At 41.4% G+C, this 19,803-nt stretch overlaps 1 protein-coding gene across 1 annotated transcript in view; it reads left to right on the forward strand.

Annotated features, from left to right (window-relative positions):
• fer (fer (fps/fes related) tyrosine kinase) overlaps window positions 1-19,803 on the forward strand; it is a 423,137-nt gene that overhangs the window by 12,449 nt on the left and 390,885 nt on the right. Inside the window, exons 2-3 of the mRNA XM_078566022.1 lie at window positions 14,019-14,301; window positions 14,614-14,787. Coding sequence (XP_078422148.1) covers window positions 14,092-14,301; window positions 14,614-14,787 — 384 coding nt within the window. The 5' untranslated portion in view covers window positions 14,019-14,091. The remainder of the gene's footprint in view (window positions 1-14,018; window positions 14,302-14,613; window positions 14,788-19,803) is intronic.

Here is a 19,803-nt window from a genome sequence, read left to right on the forward strand (position 1 = left end):
AGGTAGTATTGAGGAGGCGGGGAGGCTGCAGAAGGATTTGGACAGGTTAGGAGAATGGGCAAAGAAGTGGCAGATGGAATACAACGTGGGGAAGTGTGAGGTCATGCACTTTGGTAGGAAGAATAGAGGCATAGACTATTTTCTAAATGGGGAGAGAATTCAGAATTCTGGAGTGCAAAGGGACTTGGGAGTCCTAGTCTAGGATTGTCTTAAGGTTAGCTTGCAGGTTGAGTCGGTAGTTAGGAAGGCAAATGCAATGTTGGCATTTATTTCCAGAGGACTAGAATATAAAAGCAGGGATGTGCTGCTGAGGCTTTATAAGGCTCTGGTCAGACCACATTTAGAAAATTGTGAGCAATTTTGGACCCCGTATCTCAGGAAGGATGTTCTGGCCCTGGAGATGGTCCAGAGGAGGTTCACGAGAACGATCCCAGGAATGAAAGGCTTAACATATGAGGAACGTTTGAGGACTCTGGGTCTATACTCGATGGAATTTAGAAGGATGAGGGGGGGTCTGATTGAAACTTACAGAATACTGAAAGCCCTGGATAGAGTGGACGTGGGGAAGATATTTCCATGTTTCCATTAGTAGGAGAGACTAGGACCCGAGGGCACAGCCTCAGAGTAAAGGGAAGACCTTTTAGAACAGAGATGAGGAGAATCTTCTTTAGCCAGAGAGTTGTGAATCTATGGAATTCATTGCCACCGAAGGCTGTGGAGGCCAGGTCATTGAGTGTATTTAAGACCGAGATAGATAGATTGTTGATTGGTAAGGGGATCAAAGGTTACGGGGAGAAGGCGGGAGAATGGGGTTGAGAAACTTATCAGCCATGATTGAATGGCGGAGCAGACTCGATGGCAGACTCGATGTGCCGAATGGCCTAATTTCTGTTCCTATGTCTTATGGTCTTACATCATGTGCAACGCAGCAGCCAATAAAAGTGGTTACACTTCACAAGTACTTAATTTGCTGTGATTTGCTTTGGGATACCCTGAGATTGTAAATGGTGTTATATAAATGCAAATTTGTTACTTCATAGTAATATTTAATGCACTATCTTCCGAAATTCAAAATGTAACTGATATTTGAAAGTCTATAATTTAAAGTGTTCACTTTGGCCCAGAATTTGCTGGGGAAATAATGGGGAGTTTTAATGCACTGGCCATCATTGAAGTCTAAATCCAACAATTTGTGGCAAGGAAGAGATATTGTGTGAGATGTGATCACCACAAATTGGTTGACAATTTATGCCTCTCTGTCATGAGCTTCATGCAATGGGACCTTGCCATTTTCCTCCCTGTGAGTTTGAAGAATTTGCTGCATTTGTGATATTGCAACACATTAAACTCCCTGTAGAAAGTTAGGTCTGGTACTTAACAATGTAAAGACTCTTGTTTTAATGATTAGATTTATGTTCTTACAATGCCACTCAGCATCTCTGGTCCAGAAAGTTACAAGTAAATCTGAAGACTAATTCCTGCAGGTTGCTAATTGTTCCCTAGATTTTTTAAAAAAAATTTATAATCATTCTAAAATTTTGTTCCATTTTCTTTTTTCCTTTGTCACTTTTCATTGCCTGAATCCAGTCTTTCTTTCCCTCCATTTCCCTTTCTGCACCTAATTTGACTAATTGCTGATTTCTTCTCTGTTATTTCCTTTGTTTCTTTCTCTATCATTTGAATCTCTCTAAGAGTTAGAAAGCTAGTCCCGTCATTTGCCAAGGTCCGACATGCCTGTTAACTTCGCTGCACTGTTATCAGCACGCACTTCCTGCAGTTAGTGGTGCAAAAGGTTTTTGAGCTGAATGCTGGATGGGTAGGGGTTGGGGGTGGTGGTGGTGGTGCAGTGGGAATGTAACAAACTACAAACACCATTACTTGCCCTGCTGTGTAAATTGTGGGCCCTGGTTCCTTATTCTTTTAGCATTGCAACAGCGACTATGCTTCAACAGTACCTCACTGGCTGTAAAGCGATGTCCGATTGTCATGGAAGAGGCTATGTCAATGCTAGTTTTTTTTCAATTCGTTTTAAATATTAAGTTTATATCATCCATTTTGGTGGAGAACGGGTGTTGAAGTTGGTATCCAAAAGATTTTTCTCTTCAGTTGTATTGTGCCATACTGATATCAGGACCTTACCCCTTGCCCATATAAATGTGATTTTTTGAGCAATATCTTCAGTTTTTTTGAGCTGTTGATTCGGCTCACAGCTTGCATTTGATGTAAGTTTTTTTTAGTATGTTAGCTTAATTTTAAGGTCTCAAATATTGCATAAGTATTTTTGCCCTGGGTGGCACATGTTTTACAAATGTTTCATTCTGGTATTCCTGTTCTGGTGTGTGTGTGCACATTTTCTTTAGTGTATTGTCTAAAAACTAGAGTGAACCTTTATGTCCACGGCTAATGTTAGACAAATGACAGAAATACTGAATAATTATTTCTCTTTGATCTTTACCAGGGAAATAGGACATGGAGACATGACATGAATGATGAGATGAGCAATGAGATGTGTGCATTTAAAACAAAAAAAAAGATGTATTGAATAAAATAAACTCAGAGGATGTATTGCATCCACATTTTTAAAAATAACCTAGGGAAGAGATAGAGACATTACTATTCATATTTAATAATTCTTTGGAAAATGAAGTGCCAGAGGATTGACTGATAACTAATGTAATCCCTATATTTAAGAAGGGGTACAGAACATGTCCGGGGAATTATAAACCAGTTAGCTTAACATCAGTGGTAGGAAAAATCATGGAATCCTTACTGAAGAAGAACATCCAGAAATGAGAAATATAATAATAAATAGTCAGCATGGACTTCAAAAGGAAAAATCATGCTTGCCCAAACTTACTGAATTTTTGAGGAGGGAACAGGGAAAGAGGAGACAATGGTAATATAGTAGATGTAATTTATCTGGATTTTCAAAAGGCCTCAAATAAGTTGTCCCATCATACACTAATGAATAAGGTCAGAGAATGTGGAGTTAGGGTGTAAGTGATAGAATGGGTTGTTCACTGGCTTCAAGACAGAAAGCAGAGAGTGGGAGTAAAGGGTAGTTGTTCAAAGTGACAGAAACTGGAAAGTGGTGTTCCACAAGGATCAGTGGTGGGACACTGCTGTTCATCATTTACATTAATGTAAATGGACTTTGGAGTCTAAAACCGCAATCTCTAAAGTTGCTGATGAGACCAAATTGGTGGCAGATACTCGATACTGAGGAGGACCACAACAAATTACAGGAGGATGGTAATACACTTGCAGAATGGGAAAGTAATTGACAAAGGGATCTCAGAGTACAAGTATATTAATCACTATAAGTTGTGCTTTGGTGAGCAAGGCCATTTTTAAAAATAAGCAAGCACTAGGTTATTTCTAGAGGGATAGAATTGAAAAGTACAGAAGTTATGCTAAATCTGTACATACAAACATATGGCATAGTAGCAGGAGTAGTCTCTCCATAAGCGGAAACGTTTTCTCAGCATTCACCCTATCAAGTCCCCTCAGGATCTTTTATATTTCAGTAAGATCACCTCTCATTCTGCTAAACTCTAATGGATACTGGCCCAGCCTGTCCAACGTTTCCTCATAAGATCACCCCTCCATCCCAGGAATCAGTCGAGTGAACCTTCTCTGAACTGCTTCTAATGCAATTGTATCCTTCAGTAAGGAGATTGAAACTGTACACAGTACTTTAGCTGTGGTCTCACCAACGCCCTGTACAACTGTAGCAAAACTTCCTATTATATTCCATTCCATTTGCCTTCCTAATCATTTGCTGTACCTGCATACTAACATTTGTGATTCATTAATGGCAAGCCTGTTGTACTGAGGGAGAGCTGCATTTTTGATGCTATGGCCTTTCATTTGAGGGAATCAAGTGCCACATGCTTGCTGAGGTGGATGTGGCTTTATTTGAAGAACACTTGAGTTCTCGCAGTATTTTAGCCAATGTTTATGCCTCGTTTAGTACAATCGAAGCAAATGAATTTGTCGTTATCTCATTTACTGTTAGTGGAAATTTGAGTGAAAATTCACTGGATTTGCATATCAACACTGAAAGTCATTCCTTGGCTGAAACGCACTGAGACAGTGAGAATGTGGAAGATGCCATATGAGGGAAAAGTCTTCTATTTAGCCCTTAGTGCAGCTTGAGCTGTAGGTGAGGTTCTTTGAAGTGGTTTAGAAAGCCTTGACCCGCATTTTTTTGCTGTTTGGCCACACAGAAGGATCTTGAGAAGGTAATCTGGTTGCATGGTTATTTTGAAGTGCATTCACACAGCTATGCAATAGTAGTATCTGTCTTGAATTGATTTTCAAACAGTAATAAACGCTCTGGATTCCACAAGGTGACACAGTCTTGGAAATTGTCAGCCAAAGTTAAATTTCCCATTGACATTTCTATCATCATGCCTGGTGTCAGTGTACTTGTGAAGTTCTGGTTGTAAACCTGTTCTTAATTGCTTGACTTCGTTGTTTTGGAAATCTTTCTCCATTGAATTATTGAGACAGTTTCCTGAAACAATAGAAGAGGATCAAGAAGAGGTAGCTCTTTAATTGGACTATTAAGTCATGTTTGCTTTACAATGACTGATGCTCCCTTTTATATGCCCAGCTATCTTCCTCACATCTGAAAAAGATTACATTTTGAACAATCTGACTGTTAACCAAACAAGGAGTCTAATTTGTTGACTGCCTTGTATTGAATGTGCTTTTCAAAAAATTTGACCCAGTTTTGTGAACAGTCTTCATTGCAAGTACTTCCAGATTTTTTCTCATGTTCAGCTATGATCACAAAATCCTGGGCACAGGAGAGTATAATCATATAATCTTGAATCTTCGAGGTTCATGACATGAACAGGCTTCTCTGGATTCTTGACTTAAAAGGTTGGATATGACTAGTTGATGCACAGAGTTCCCTTTTATGATAGTTGCATCAGCCTGGCTATTTTACTTAACGTAAACTTAACCTTGCCTAACTCTGACAGTTGTCAAAATGATCTATAAAAATGTACAGAAATACAGTCCAGCTTCTTTTGGAACATTTGGAGGCCCAATCAAAAGATGGCTGCATTTGTCAGATAGCTCAGAACAACTGCCTTTCAGAGGTTCTTCACTGCTTGGAATATTTGAGACTTCTCATAGACTAAGCTGTAAAAAAAAAAATTGAATACAGTGCTTCCTCAAGCAGCAACTTGACTCAGTGTCAGCAATCTTTGATAATGGCAGGGCTGTATGTCTTTTCGCTTTATCTATCTGTGATAACAGGAACTGAAGATCCATTCTTTTCTAACATGCAGACACTTTTGTTTAAGGGATGACTATCCCCAGCACATATATACTTATCTTAATCTGTCATCGTGCAATATGTATTTTCCGTGTGAAACATTTACGTATTTAACCCCATTTGTGAGATTAGTTGTCAGACTGCACAAATTTTTGAATATTGGGTATGGGCAACATTCCCTTCAAAAAATTGACATTTTCGAAACCGCATGTCAGTCTTGACACATTAAAACAGGAATTGGAGTGAGTGCAGAGAACCATGGATTTATCATAAACATGAGCTACATATGTGTTTGAACTGTGTGCTCCTATAGAATATTGAATTACTTTAATTGTAAAGGAAGGACCCTAAAGAATTTAACTATTGAAACTTTAAAATATTTCTTTCTGGCATTTTGGTGCTTTAGTGTTTTTTTTTAATATTCTGGAAGTGTGAGAGATGTTTGAAATCTGGTGATTATAGAAACTTCACTACAACTTTAAAGTGGGATTATAACCTCAGATGTATCATCTTCATTTCTAAGGATCACTGTCAAGCAGGTTACCATAACTGAAGTAAGGGAGACAAAAAAATTAAACTGTGACACCACAAGGTAATTGATTAGCTGTTAAGTAACTGGAGAGAGAATTGGAGCAACAGTAATGGACGTGGAAGAAATCAGGAAAACTGGAGAGGAAATTAATTGAGGACCAGGAGTGGAGCCGATCACTGAGCTAGAGAGTGTGTGTCTGGTTGCAGCAGCGTTCTTGGGACATGGTGGAGTTTGGAGAGAGAAAAAAATCAAACACTGACATCACAGGAAGGCCATGAGTTGATTGGCTGGCGAGTATTGCCGCTGTTTTCCCTTTCCCCAAAGTTTGGGAACGAGTCGAAGCAGCTGCGAGATTCAAGAAGTTGATCATTAAAGTAAAACATTCAGTCAGCTTTTCTATGTTTAAATGACAGCAACTGAAGGGACGTGAGTAGCTACTAAGTCTTTTATTTTTAAGCGGTAAGATTTATTAATAGAAACAAGATTTATTATCTAATAGAGGAATGGTAGGACTGCTCCGACTTCAAGAATGCACATAGTATGCAATGTGGGAACTCCAGAATGCTTCCCGTGTCCTGGATAGCCATTTGTGCAATAAGTGTCTTAAGTTGCAGCAGATCAAGCTCTGGGTTTCTGAGCTTCAACAGCAGCTGGTGTTACTATGGTGTATCTGTAAGGACAAAAGCTTTGTGGATAGCATGGTTATAGATATGGTCACCCTGTGGCTTACGTGTAAGCATGGAGAGTGGGAATGGGTAGCCACCAGTCAGTTAAGAAGAAACAGGCAGTTAGATAGTTCAGGAGTCCCATGAGTGTATTTCACACTCCAGCCAGTATTCAGTTTTGAATATTGATGGAAGTGATGGTATACCTGGGGAGTTCAGCCAGAGCCAAGCCCATGGCACCACATGTAGCTCAGCTGTACATTAGGGCCCTCAGAAGATGTGAAGACCAGTGGGGGTAGGAGATTTACATTTGGGGGAAATAGACTGGCGTTTCTGTGGTCCAGAAGTGAATCCAGGATGGTATGTTGCCTCCCCAGTGCCAGGGCCAAGGATGTCATTGAGCAGTAGCAGAACACTGGAGGAAGGCTAACAGCCAACAATCGTGGTCAAAATTGGCGCCAATGACATAACCAGAAAGAGGGATGTGGTCCTGCAGTCAGAATTGGGGAGCTAGGTAGGAAATTGGCAAGCAGGACCTCAAAAGTAGTAACCTCTGGATTATTCCCAGTTCCACACACAAGTGAGCATAGAAAGAGGAAGATAAAGCAAATGAATGCATGGCTGGAAAGATGACGCAAGGGGGAAGGCTTTAGATTCGTGGGACATTGGGACCAGCTGTAGTGCAGATGGGACTGCTACAGGCTGAATGACTTGCACATGAACAATGCCAGGACTGATTCCCTTGTGGGGAAGGGAAGAGCTGTGCTCTTGGAGAGGATTTAAACTAAGCAGGATTGTGGGAACCAGGAGGTAATATTAGAGGAATACCAAGGTGCACAGAATACTCGGCAGACACAGGTTGCACCAGAGTAGGAAAAAATGAAGTATTAGGTGGCTCAAAGTAAGGGGGAAAGTGATCGTCTAAATTAGGGTTATTGTGCATGTATGTGAATGCATGGAGTGTGGTAAATAAGTTTGGTGAGTCATGGTGAAGAATGTTATGTGGAAATATGATGTTGTGGCTATAAGAGACCTGGCTCAAAGAAGGGCAAGACTGGGCCTTAATTATTCATGGGTCAAAATCCTGGAACTCCCTCCCTAACACCGTTGTGGGTGTACCTATATCACAGAGGCTGTAGCGGTTCAAGAAAGTAGCTCACCATCTTCTCGAGGGCAACTAGGGATGGGCAATAAATGCTGTCCTTGCCAGCGAAGCCCACATCCCGTAAATGAATTTTTAAAAAAGGGTGCAAGGTGTTCAGGCAAGCTAGGATAGGGGGAGGAGTGGCAATATTGATTAAGGAGAATATTGCAGTGCTGGAGCGATAGAAGATGTCTGAGCGGTAAAGGGCAGAATCCATTTGGCAACAGCTAAGGAACAAAAAAGGTGCAGTTACTTTGCTTGATGTAGTCAGTAGGCCACCGATTAGTGGGAAAGATACAGAGGAATAAATCTGTAAGGAAATTACAGAGAGTTGCAAAAATTATAGTAAATATAGTGGTGAACTTTATCTGAATATAGATTGGGATCGTGGTAGTGCAAAGGGCAGAGAGGGGCAAGAATTCCGTGTGTTCAGGAGAATTTTTTACAGCAGTATATGTCCAGTTCAATGGGAAGGGAGGCAACTGCTCGACCTGGTCCTTGGGAATGAGGTGGGCCAAGTGGATCAAGTGTCAGTAGGAGAACATTTAGGGGACACAAGGTTTAGGTTGGCTATAGAAAAAGACAAGGAGCAATCCAGAGTAAGAACAGTTAACTGGGGAAAGCCAACTTCAATACTGTAAGAGCGGATCTGACCCAGATAAATTTGACTTGAAGGTTGGCAGGCCAAAATGTAACTGAACAATTTGAAGAGGAGATAGCTTGGGTACTGCAGTTCAGGTATGTTCCTAGAAAGGGGAAAGGTTGGGCAAAGAAATCCCTGGGTTCTCTGGATGACAAGAGAGATAGAGATTAAGATGAAGCAGAAAAAGTGTTCTTATGACGCATGTCAGGTGAATAATGCAACTGAGAATAAGGCAGAATGTACAAGGTTCAGAGGGGAAGTGAAAAAGCAAGGAGAGTGAGTCTGACAAGAGATTGAACATAAAAGGGAATCCAAAACTCTACTATAGGAATATTAATGGTAAAAGGGCAATAAAAGGAGGAGAAGGGCTGATTAAGGACCAAAAAGACGATTTACGCATGAAGGTAGGGGACATGGCTGAGGTATAAAGTGAATACTTGTATCTGTCTTTACAAAGACAGCGCAGCACATCAGTGCAAAAAATAGGGCTGAGGCATTTGCTACAATCTTCAACCAGAAGTGCCGAGTGGATGATCCATCTCTGCCTCCTCCACAGGTCCCCAGCATCACAGATGCCAGTGTTCAGCCAATTCAATTCACTCCACCTGATATCAAGAAACGGCTGAAGGCATTGGATACTGCAAAGACTATGGGCCCTGATAATATTCCTGAAGACTTGTGCTCCAGAGCTTGCTGTGCCCCTAGCCAAGCTGTTCCAGTACAGCTACAACACTGGCATTTACCTGGCTATGTGGAAAATTGCACAGGTACGTCCTGTACACAAAAAAAGCAGGACAAATCCAACCCATCATCAGTAAAGTGTTGGAAGGGGTCATCGACAGTTCTATCAAGCGGCACTTGCTTAGCGATAACCTGCTCGCTGATGCCCAGTTTGAGTTCCGCCAGCATCTGAGTGGTCCTGACCTTATTACAACGTTGGTTCAAACATGGAAAAAAGAGCTCAACTCCCGAGGTGAGGTGAGAGTGACTGCCCTTGACATCAAGGCCGCATTTGACCGTGTGACGTCGAGTCCTAGCAAAACTAGAGTCAATTGGAGCCAAGGGGATAACCCTCCACTGGTTGGAGTCACACCTAGCACAAAGGAAGATGGTTGTGGTTGTTGGAGGTCAGCCATCTCAGCTCCAGGACATCACTGCAGGGTAGTGTCCTCTGCCCAACCATCTTCAGCTGCTTCATCAATGACATTCCTTCCATCGTAAGGTCAGAAGTGGGGATGTTCGCTAATGAAAGCACAATGTTCAGCACCATTCACAACTCCTCAGATACTGAAGCAGTCCATATCCAAATGCAGCAAGACCTGAACAATGTCCAGGCCAAGTAGCAAGTAACATTTGCACCACACTAGTGTCATGCAAAGACCATCTCTAAAAAGAGAGAATTTAAGCATTGCCCCTTGATGTTCACTGGCATTACCATCACTGAATCCCCCACTATCAACATCCTGGGGGTTACCATTGATCAGAAACTGAACTGGAGTAGCCATATAAATACTGTGGCTACAAGAGCAGGTCAGAGGCAAGGAATCCTGCCATGAGTAACTCACCTCCTGAGTCCCCAAAGCCTGTCCACCATCTACAAGGCACAAGTCAAGAGTGTGATGGAATACTCCCCATTTGCCTGGATGACTGCAGCTCCTACAAGATTCAAGTAGCTTGAAACCGTCCAGGACAAAGCAGCCCACTTGATTGGCACCACATTCACTCCCACACCACCGACACACAGCAGCGTGTACCATCCACAAGGTGCACTGCAGGAATCCACCAAGGCTTCTTTGACAGCACTCTCTAAACCCACAACCAGTACCATCTAGAAGGACAAGGGTAGCAGATAGATGGGAACACCACCTGGAAGTTCCCCTCCAAGTCACTCACCATCCTGAATTGGAAATATATCGCTGTTCCTTCACTGTCGCTGGGTCAAAATCCAGGAGCTCCCTTCCTAACAGCGCTGTGGGTGCACCTACACCTCATGGATTGCAGCAGTTCAAGAAGGCAGCTCACCACCACCACCTCAAGGGAATGCTGGCCTAGTGAGCGAAGCCCACATCCAGTGAATGAATTTTAAAAAAAAAAGCCAAGGAAGAAGATGCTGTGCTGGTCGTGGTGAAAGCGGACATAATTCAGGCACTTGAAGTGTTTAAAATTGAAGAGGAAGAGATATTGGATAGCTTGTTTGAACCTAAAAGTTGATAAGGCACCAGGACCAGATGAGATGTATCCAAGGATACTACAGATATTTTCCAGTCTTCCTTAGACTCTGGTGAAGCCAGAGGACTGGAGAAATGCAAATATTACACTCTTCTTCAAAGAAGTGTGTTATGATGAGCCCAGCAACTACATAAACCTCAGTGGTGGGGAAGCTTCGAGCAACAATAATTTGTGACAAAATTAATAGTCACATGGGTGAATTTGGTTTATTAAGGAAAGCCAGCATAGATTTGTGAAGGGCAAATCGCATTTAACTAACTTGCTGGAGTTTTTTGAAGAGATAACAGAGTTGATCAGGGTAATGCTGTTGATGTGGCGTGCACAGATTTACAAAAGGCATTTAATAAAGTGCCGCACAACTGACTTGTGAGAAAAGTTGGAGCTCATGGAATAAAAGGGACAGTAGCAACATAGATACAACATTGTTTCGTCTCACTCAGCCAGAGTGTTGTGGTTAATGGTTCTTTTTCAGATTGGAGGGAGTTTTATTGTGAAGTTCCCCAGGGGTTAATGTTGGGATCCCTGCTCTTCCTGATTATATATTAATGACCTCGATCTTGGTGTACAGGGCACAATTTCAAAATTTCCGGATGATATGAAACTTGGAAGTACTGTGAACATTGTAAAGGATAGTGTAGAACTTCAAAAGGATACAGACAGGTAGGTGGAATAGGCAGACAAGCGGCAGATGAAATTTAGTGCAGACAAGTGTAGAGTGATTCATTTTGGTTGGAAGAATGTAGGAAGACTATATAAAATTAAGTAGATATATTGGAGATATTGGGACTGTTTTCCTTGGAGAAGAGAGAGTTGAGAAGAGATTTGATAGAGGTATACAAAATCATGAGGGGTCTGGAGAGAGTAGATTGAGGAAAAATTGTTCCCATTGGTGGAAGCGTCAAGAACGAGAAGGCACAGTTTTTAGCTAATTGGTAAGAGAAGTAATGAAACATGAGGTAAAACTTTTTCCCGCGAGTGGTTGGGATCTGGAATGCACTGCATGACAATGTGGTGGAGGCAGGATCAATTGAGGTATTTTAAAATTGAGTTGGATTCTCAGAAAATGAATAATGTGCACTGCTTTGTGAAGAAGGCTGGGGACTGGCATGAGGCAAATTGCTCCTTCAGAGAGGCAGCCCAGAAATGACAGGCCAAATGGCTGCCTTCTGTACTGTAACCAATCTGTGATTCTGTGAACTGAAACCCTTTTATTTTATGTCATCAAAATGTCAACTGACCGTGAATTCTATATTTGTAAGGAAAAATGGATCACCTTTTGCATCTGTTCATGTCCTGAGCACTCAGCTCAAAGATTTGACGGTTTCTTCAATAAAATTCAGGGATGCTGGCAATTTCATGTGGATCAAGGATTATACTGAAGTAGAGTTATTTTTTCTCTTGTATGTAAAGTCACCTGTGCACTTAAAACATTTTATTTTGAGTTACAGTATGTTAGGAACAAGAGATAATTTAAGTTGTATTTGTTGGTGTTCGGAATGAAGTTTAATATGGATTTCTGTTTTTTGTGGGTTAAAAAAATGAAACCTGAGTTTTAGTTTCATTTTAAAAGATGCCTTCATTTTTAATGAGTTTTATGGCACTTAAAGTGGAGAGCTGTGTTATCAAGGGGGTTAGTGGTTTAGGGAAGTTAAAACAAAGTAGAAAAAAACTATGCTGTTGCCTAGCAACAGGGATCCAGAGCAGCAGGCCCCCCACACACACACAAACCAAGAACAGTTTGAATTCAGTTGGTCGGTGGCCTCCAAAGTTGAAGGGAGTTGCCAGCAGAAGCAGTGTAGGAGAGGGGCAGATAGCCAGTCCCAAACTGAAGTTGAAACCAGGTGCCAGGAGAAGCTGGGCAGGGGGGAGCTGCAGGAAGCAGGATTCCCCAAAGAACAGAAGAGGGGTCCTGAGAAGACCTATGAGTCAACGGGAATGAACAGGCATCTGAAAAAGGCCCCGTGAAGTGAAGTTTGAGTGAGGAGCAGAGAAAGACTCCAAGCTTAAAGGGAGAAGCTGCAGGACACAGATTTAAGATAATTTTGATTTGAGAAGCCAGGAGATCCAAGGAGACAGCTGAAAGTCTGTAACTCTTTACTATAAGCATGTGAAACAGTGGTATTCTGTTGGCACGGCTGAGTCTGAGAGAGAGAGAATGCATGGAAGGCAAGGCTTGAATACATGCGGTGGTCCGGGGTGGGCAGGGAGGAACATCAGAAGGAGAGTTCCATAGCCTGGAGGTGGACCGTTGTGGAAGGCACCTGAGAGAGAGAGCATCATTTGAGAGAAGATTCCAAAACCGGTTCTTCGAGAGTAGAGATTGGAAACCTTCATGTGAAAGGTGGAGTTCAGTGAGACCGATTTGGCTTTGGTGTGATAAGCATCTGGGGGAGTTGATTGGAGATCCATAGCATTTGTTTGGGGTGGCATCTGCCACTTGGTTTTGGAGTGTGGTGTGCCTAATCCCAGGTTGCCTCTTGGTTTACGTGGACTGTGTACTTGTTGGGAACGTGAGAGTATAAGATAGAATTTGTGACTTGTGTTATCCTTAAGAATCTGTATATATCTGTAAAGGTATCGTTGTGGGTGAATGAGTATTGTAATATAGTTCATCTTTTCCTGTTTAATAAATGTTTTATTCTTTTGTTAAAAGTTCATCACCTGACTCCTGTGACTCTGTCCAGTAGCCACTCTCCATGTATCTAAATAAACAAATAAAAGTTAGGATTGATCAAGCCGAGTTCCACCCTGGAATTTGGCTTGTCCAGTAGCAACATCAGCTGGGATCATAACAAAGATCAGATGATAAATGAGCATTTAATGTATGCATATTTGCTCATCTGCATGCTCTTCTAGTAACACATAAAAACAAAATACTCTGGATGCTGGAAGTCTGAAATAAAAGCAGGAACTGCTGCAAATACTCAGCATCTGTGGAGAAAAAAACAGAGTTAATGTTTCGAGTCAAAGTCATGTTTGACTCGGTGTTAACTCATGCTACCAGACATGCTGAATTTTTCCAGCACTTAGCATTTAAAATAAATGTGTTAATGCCTCTGTTAAAATAACAAAGGAATAATGTCTTGGTATTGAAGAACATTCTTATCTTGCAGTGACTGCAGCTGATCTTGATGAAGTTATATCTTATGTATGCCCCCAGAACTTTGCTTTCAGGACAATGGAGTTTTAAGAGGCTCTAACAGCTCATTAGTTATATATGTTTGGGGGAAAAACTCTTGTATGTAGAGTTCCACTACTTTCGTAGGCCTGAGGAATGGTAGATAAGATTGCTGTGTTTAGTTGTCTCTGCAATTTTGGTCAACTTGTAATTTAGTGTTAAGTCACTTTTAAAACTGAAGTTAGATTTGAGCAAGCTTCAGTAAAATTGTGCTATTTGAATCCATGTTACTGTAATATAAATACAGAATTTATCCTGACTTTTTATAGAACCAGAATAATACTTTTTACAGTTTTTTGCTTTTATAATACTTTTTACACTCTGACTTATTTTTCAGAACAAGGGACATGCTTTGATCAGTAGGTGCTGAATTTGCTTTTAGCACTGAATATTATAGTGCCTTATTCAACATGGGCTTTGGAAGTGACCTTCGGAATTCCCATGAGGCTTTGCTAAAACTTCAGGAATCTGAGCTTAAGGTCTTGGAGACATTGAAGAAGTTTATGTCTCTACGAGTTAAGAGTGACAAAGAATATGCATCCTTGCTACAGAATATATGCCAGCAAGTGGAGAAGCATGAAACATCTTCCCCTGTGGATTCTGTTAGCAATGTTTCCAAGGTAAGGTAGTGATGTTTTCCTACTTAATGAGTGGTTTAAATTCAGAATGTCTCTATCTATTGACAGTTAAATGTTATGCCAAGTGTGCATCACTGATTTGAACAGCTCACTTATTTCAATTTCTAGGTGGTAACATATGTAGCAATCACATTTGATAATGTAAGTGAAGAATGTAATTCTGGCTTCAGAATTGCAAGGAATCAATGAAATGAATTCATTTAATCAAGATTGCATGACGCTTTGTGACGCAAATATTATTTTCTGACTTCCTCAGTTTTGGTCTTTTGGGACTGTTTCGTTTTTGCTTTGCAGTCTTGGGCCTGTATGGTGCATCAGACAGAACAGTTGAGCAAGATAATGAAGATGCATGCAGAAGACCTAAATGTTGGACCCTTGTACAGATTGACCATGATGATCAAAGATAAGCAGCAAGTCAAGAAAAGTTATCAAAGTATGCAACAACACCTGGAAGCTGATATGTGCAAGGTAGTTCCCTTGATCAGACTGTGATATGGTACTTGGGTATGTACTTTGTACTTGCATTCAAACAGTTATGTTGCTGATCATGGATTCTGAGTGGATGCCATCAATCACCATTTAACTGAGAGTTGAACTGCTATCATGCTCTTCATGGAAGCTGGTTTTGAGCAATATCAGTTGAGGCCCAGGACCAGGTTGTTTGCTGGTCCTCTTGCCGCATTTATTGTGTGACCAAAAATGAGCAAGTGGTGGGAAAAGTTAAAATATGATCAGATTAACCTGAACTTTCCCAGTCTGAACCATGCAGTCACCTGTCCACTAATCTTCACAACTTGCCTTGCTTGGTGTTCTTCTGTCACTGGGGCCCCCTCCAATTGCTTCCTCATTTTTCTTTCTCCTGCATATCTCTTCCTACTCTTTCCTGTAAGCCACCTTGTCTCCCCACAGCTCTGATCCACCACTTGGATTGACATCAACATGTTTGTCAAATTTGAATAACTGTCCTTCCTTAGTTACCTTATCTCCAGTAGATCTTGGATATTTTTCTATTCCAACTACTTCCTTGGCCTTGAATCTGCTGACTGCAAACGGGGGTTTGCAGGGCAGTTGATCGGCCTGGTTATCGATTGACAAATCTGACTCCATTTCCTTGAGCTCTTTGGCTTTGTTCCATGATCAACTCCTTGTACTAGCCCAATGGTATGATCATCCTCCTCTCCCCAAGTAACTGTCTCCTTTGACCCCTTCGACTGTGTCCTCCTTCCTCACCTCAGACACCGATGTGACCAACTCATGGACTATGTTGTGTTGCGAAGAGAGGGCATCTGCGTTGATTCTGCTTTCTCTGACCTCCTTGAGTTTCCTACATGTTTATTCCTTCAGGCATTCTGTCTTATTCCATTGTTTTTTTTCTCCTCCATTTTTCAATAGTCATAGCAAGTCAATGAAGTCTCCTTTCATTCTTACTCCTGGTCATCAAGCTTCCATTCTGTCCATGTCTTCCAGCTTGGTTGCCATATCTTTCAAAACTTCCATGGGCTTCTGTGTGCCCACAACACCAAGGTCATGTTGATTTAAAATCATCAGTGACATCATTTGTAACTGTGAGCATGATTCATTGTCATTTCTCATATGCCCAAACCTCTTGGCATAATTGACCAATCCATCCTTCCAGATGCCTTTCCTCTTAAGTCCCTCTCCATAGCTTAGCTTTCTTTTGGATTTACAATTCATGAGAAGGAATTGGTGACAAGGATATGGGGCTTGTTGTGGCAGGGGCAGGGGCAATGGGGCTTTGGTCTTCACAATGTTTATAGTGGGAACAGTGTTACATCAAGACTAAATATCAGATTAGCAGCCTGAAAATACATCAGTGGAGGAGTCAGAGTGATGGAGAGGTAGAAGTGGGTGTTGTCAGCATGTGTGTAGGCTGACCCCATGTCTGTTAGAGGGTGAACATGTAGATTTAGAATAGGAAGGACCAAGGACAGGTCCTGGGGGCTGGGGGGTGAAATTAGTTTGGTAACATTAAAACCAAGCGAGGGCTATCGCATGGCGCAGGACAGTGATGGAAAGGAAATGGAAGAAAGGAAAGGAATGAATGGGTGTCTTTGAGCTCTGAGAAGTATGAAGTACCATTTTCAGAGCTGAAGCAAATTTAATTGACTTTGGTTTATTGTGCAGAGATGGAAATCTGATTGGAGTTGCAAAAATAATGGGCAAAGATTTGAGAGGTGACAATATGTTGAAGCGCTTCATAGAGAAAAGGGAGTTTGGAAATGGGGAGGGCAGCAGTTTGCAAGGATGGCTTCTTTGTGGGTATGACCACCTCTCAGTTTTTAAAGCATGAGGGGCAGTACCTCAGGAGAGGAAATGATTTATGATATGGGGCAAGGGAGGGAATATGGGTGGCCAGCAGTTTTGTGAGAATAGGGCCAAAGGAGCAGGAGCTGAGTTTCAGAAATAAGGTGTGCTTGGAGAGGGCATGGAGGAATATGAGAGAAACTGTAGAAGGAAGTGGCTTTAGGCTGGAGCAGGATGGGGTCAATGGTGAGTTTTGTGAATTCAATTTTAGTCGAGTATTTGTAGCATTGGCTTCTCTTCTTGCACCTGCATCATATACTTATGAATCCTTCAAGGCTTCTCCCTGTTCCTCATTTACACACTTAACCTTGGCAAGGACATGTTCAACTTCCGCATGTATACTGACATTGCCCACCACCTGTCTTGACTCTACTGCTGCCAGGAAGCAGCCTGACAATCTATTTGACATCCAACTTGTTGAAACTTTCTCCAGTTAAACATGGAAAGATGGTTTCTATCCTTGGCATTGATTCCATTCCCTCCTTGACCTGTCCCCAGTTGAATCAAAATGTCCACAACCTCAGAATCCCCTCCAAAGCGAACTGAGCATTGAACATGATTTGATTTTTTTATCCAATAAAATTAATTGAAAATAAGTGAGCATATTACATTGCTGTTGCAAATTATCATTCTTGTACACTCATTACAATGTGAAATGACTAATACGTTTTCAAATTAGGCTGTGCTAAAGCTGAGTTATCAGTAATATTGATTTTTTTTTAAGAATACGAGGCTGCTTATTGTTATTAATTTTGCTAAAAAGTAAATTTAACACATGAATCAATGACCTGAGACCTCTAGACTTACAAACAGTTAGTCTTTGAGTGAATCAGGAAGGATGTGGTTTTGTAAATTAACATTGCGATAATCCATTATGAAATTAATCTTGCATATTGCTGGGTTTCATTTCCAGCAAATGGGTGATGCGTGTAGTAGCATCTGTTCAACTGTTGAGAAACGAGCATGTTTTTGAGTAGCTAGTGATCACTGAGTTGGGGGGTAGCAGTTAATCGATCTTTCAGCATTGATTGTAACAATTGAATTTGGTATCATGTTAACATATAACTTACAGCTCAGTGGTGGTAATGTGAAGTGAGAGTCTCCCGGAATGAACAATGTAATTGGTGCGAGAAAACTTTACAAAGCCAATCAAGTATCTATGTAACCAACTTCTCAAAGGTTCCTTGGGGGTCCAGCTATGCCCTCCACCCCCAGAATCTTGTAACACAGTTTTTTTTCAATATCCCTTATCCTTGATCTGAAGCCGATCTACTCTTACTTTTCTTCTTGGGTCAATGACTGGATCAAACTCCAGTGACGTTGATATCCAAGTGGTTTTAGTGGAGCCAATATGGAGCTTCAAGAACAGGTTACTGCAGAACTAGTGTGTTTGATGGCTTGTTTGCTGATGTTTGGAAGGAAGCATATAGGAACAGAGGTAATAGGAGCAGGAGTAGGCCGTTTGGCCCCTTGAGCCTGCTCTGTTATTCAATTAGATCATGACTAATCTTCCACCTCAAGGCCATTTTCCCGCACTTGCCCCATAGCTGTTGAAGCCTTTACTATGTAGAAATCTATTGATCTCTGTTTCGAACATACTTAATGACTGAGTTTCCACAGCTCTCCGGAGTATAGAATTCCAAAGATTCAACATTCTCTGAATGAAGAAATTCCTCTTCATCTCAATCATAATTGGCCTACCCTTATTATGAGAGTGGTTTTAAATAGTAATTCGGTAAGATTTGACTTTGTGGACAGGACATACCTGGGCTATAACTTACATTGCAGCTGATATTATCTGACATGGAAAAAGCTTGGCTCGGGTAGTTGCTGACTCCAGTGCACAGGTTTTCAGCACTACAGCAGACCAGTATGAGTACTTAACCGATTTTAACTTGCTCGCAGAGTTTGCTGCTTCTGAGCTGTATAAATAAAAATTGTTGTCCCTCTGAGTCATAGAGTCAATATGGCACAAAAGGAGACCAGTCAGCCCATTGAGCCCATACTGACTTGTTGCAGAGCAATCCAGTCAGTTCGTGCTCTATCCCTGTAGCCCTGCAAGTTTATTTCCCTCCAGTCCCTCTATAATTTCCTTTTGATATTGGAGATCATCTCTGCTTCAAATATTCTTGTCAGCAGCAAGTTCCAGAACATTACTATTTTCCCATGTATCTCAAACTTTAAATTTGTTCTCTAGTTCCTGGACCATCAATTAATGCGAACAGCTTTTCTTTATCTATCAACCTGCCTGCTGTATTCAAACCTGCCTGCCATATTTAAACCTGTTAAAATCTTGCACACCTCTATCAGAGCTCCCCTCGTACTCCTTGTCGCAAAGGAGGTTAACACCCCCCAACCCTCTGCCCCCACATTTCTCCAAACTAACCTTGTAGCTAAACTGCCTCATCCCTGGAACCATTCTACACCCTCTTAAGGACATTTACATCCTTCCTAAAGTGTGGTGACCACAAATGGGTGCAATACTCCAGTTATGGACTTACCAGAGCTTTATAAAGGTTCAGTACAATGTCCCTCCTTTTGGATAATTAACTCTAACTCTAATTATGAAGCCCAAGGCCCCATGTACTTAACTGTTCTCTCAATGTCTTGCCACCTTGAGAGATCTATCCACATGTATTCCCAGGCCCCTCTATCCTGCACACACTTTAGAACTGTGCCATTAGGTATATGTTGCCTGTCCCTATCCCTTCTGCCAAAATACATGATCTCATCCTTCTCCATTAAACTTCATCTATCACTTGCCTGCCCATTCTGTTAGCACAATAGAAGTTTAAGTCCTGTTGCAATTGATTGGTATTATCCTCACCTGTTGCCAAACCCTTGGAATATTGGCAAGTTTTGAAATTTTACTTTATAAATGACTTGGACATTGGAATACAGATGTTAAAAAATGCAATGATCCTAGCACTGACCCTTGGGGAACACCGCAGTCTATAATTACAGAAGCAAAATATTGTGGATGCTGGAAATTTAAAATAAACAACCAGCAGGTCTGGCAGCAAATGTGGAGAGAGAGAAGCAGACTTAACATTTTAGGTCATGACCTTGCATCAGAACTACCTACCATCCTTCAGTCTGAAAAAAGCACCCATTTTATCATGGCTTGCTGTGTTCTGTTCTTAAGGCAATTCTTTTGTC

Source organism: Cetorhinus maximus, chromosome 2 (assembly GCF_964194155.1).
Source record: "Cetorhinus maximus chromosome 2, sCetMax3.hap1.1, whole genome shotgun sequence".
Classification (NCBI taxonomy): domain Eukaryota; kingdom Metazoa; phylum Chordata; class Chondrichthyes; order Lamniformes; family Cetorhinidae; genus Cetorhinus; species Cetorhinus maximus.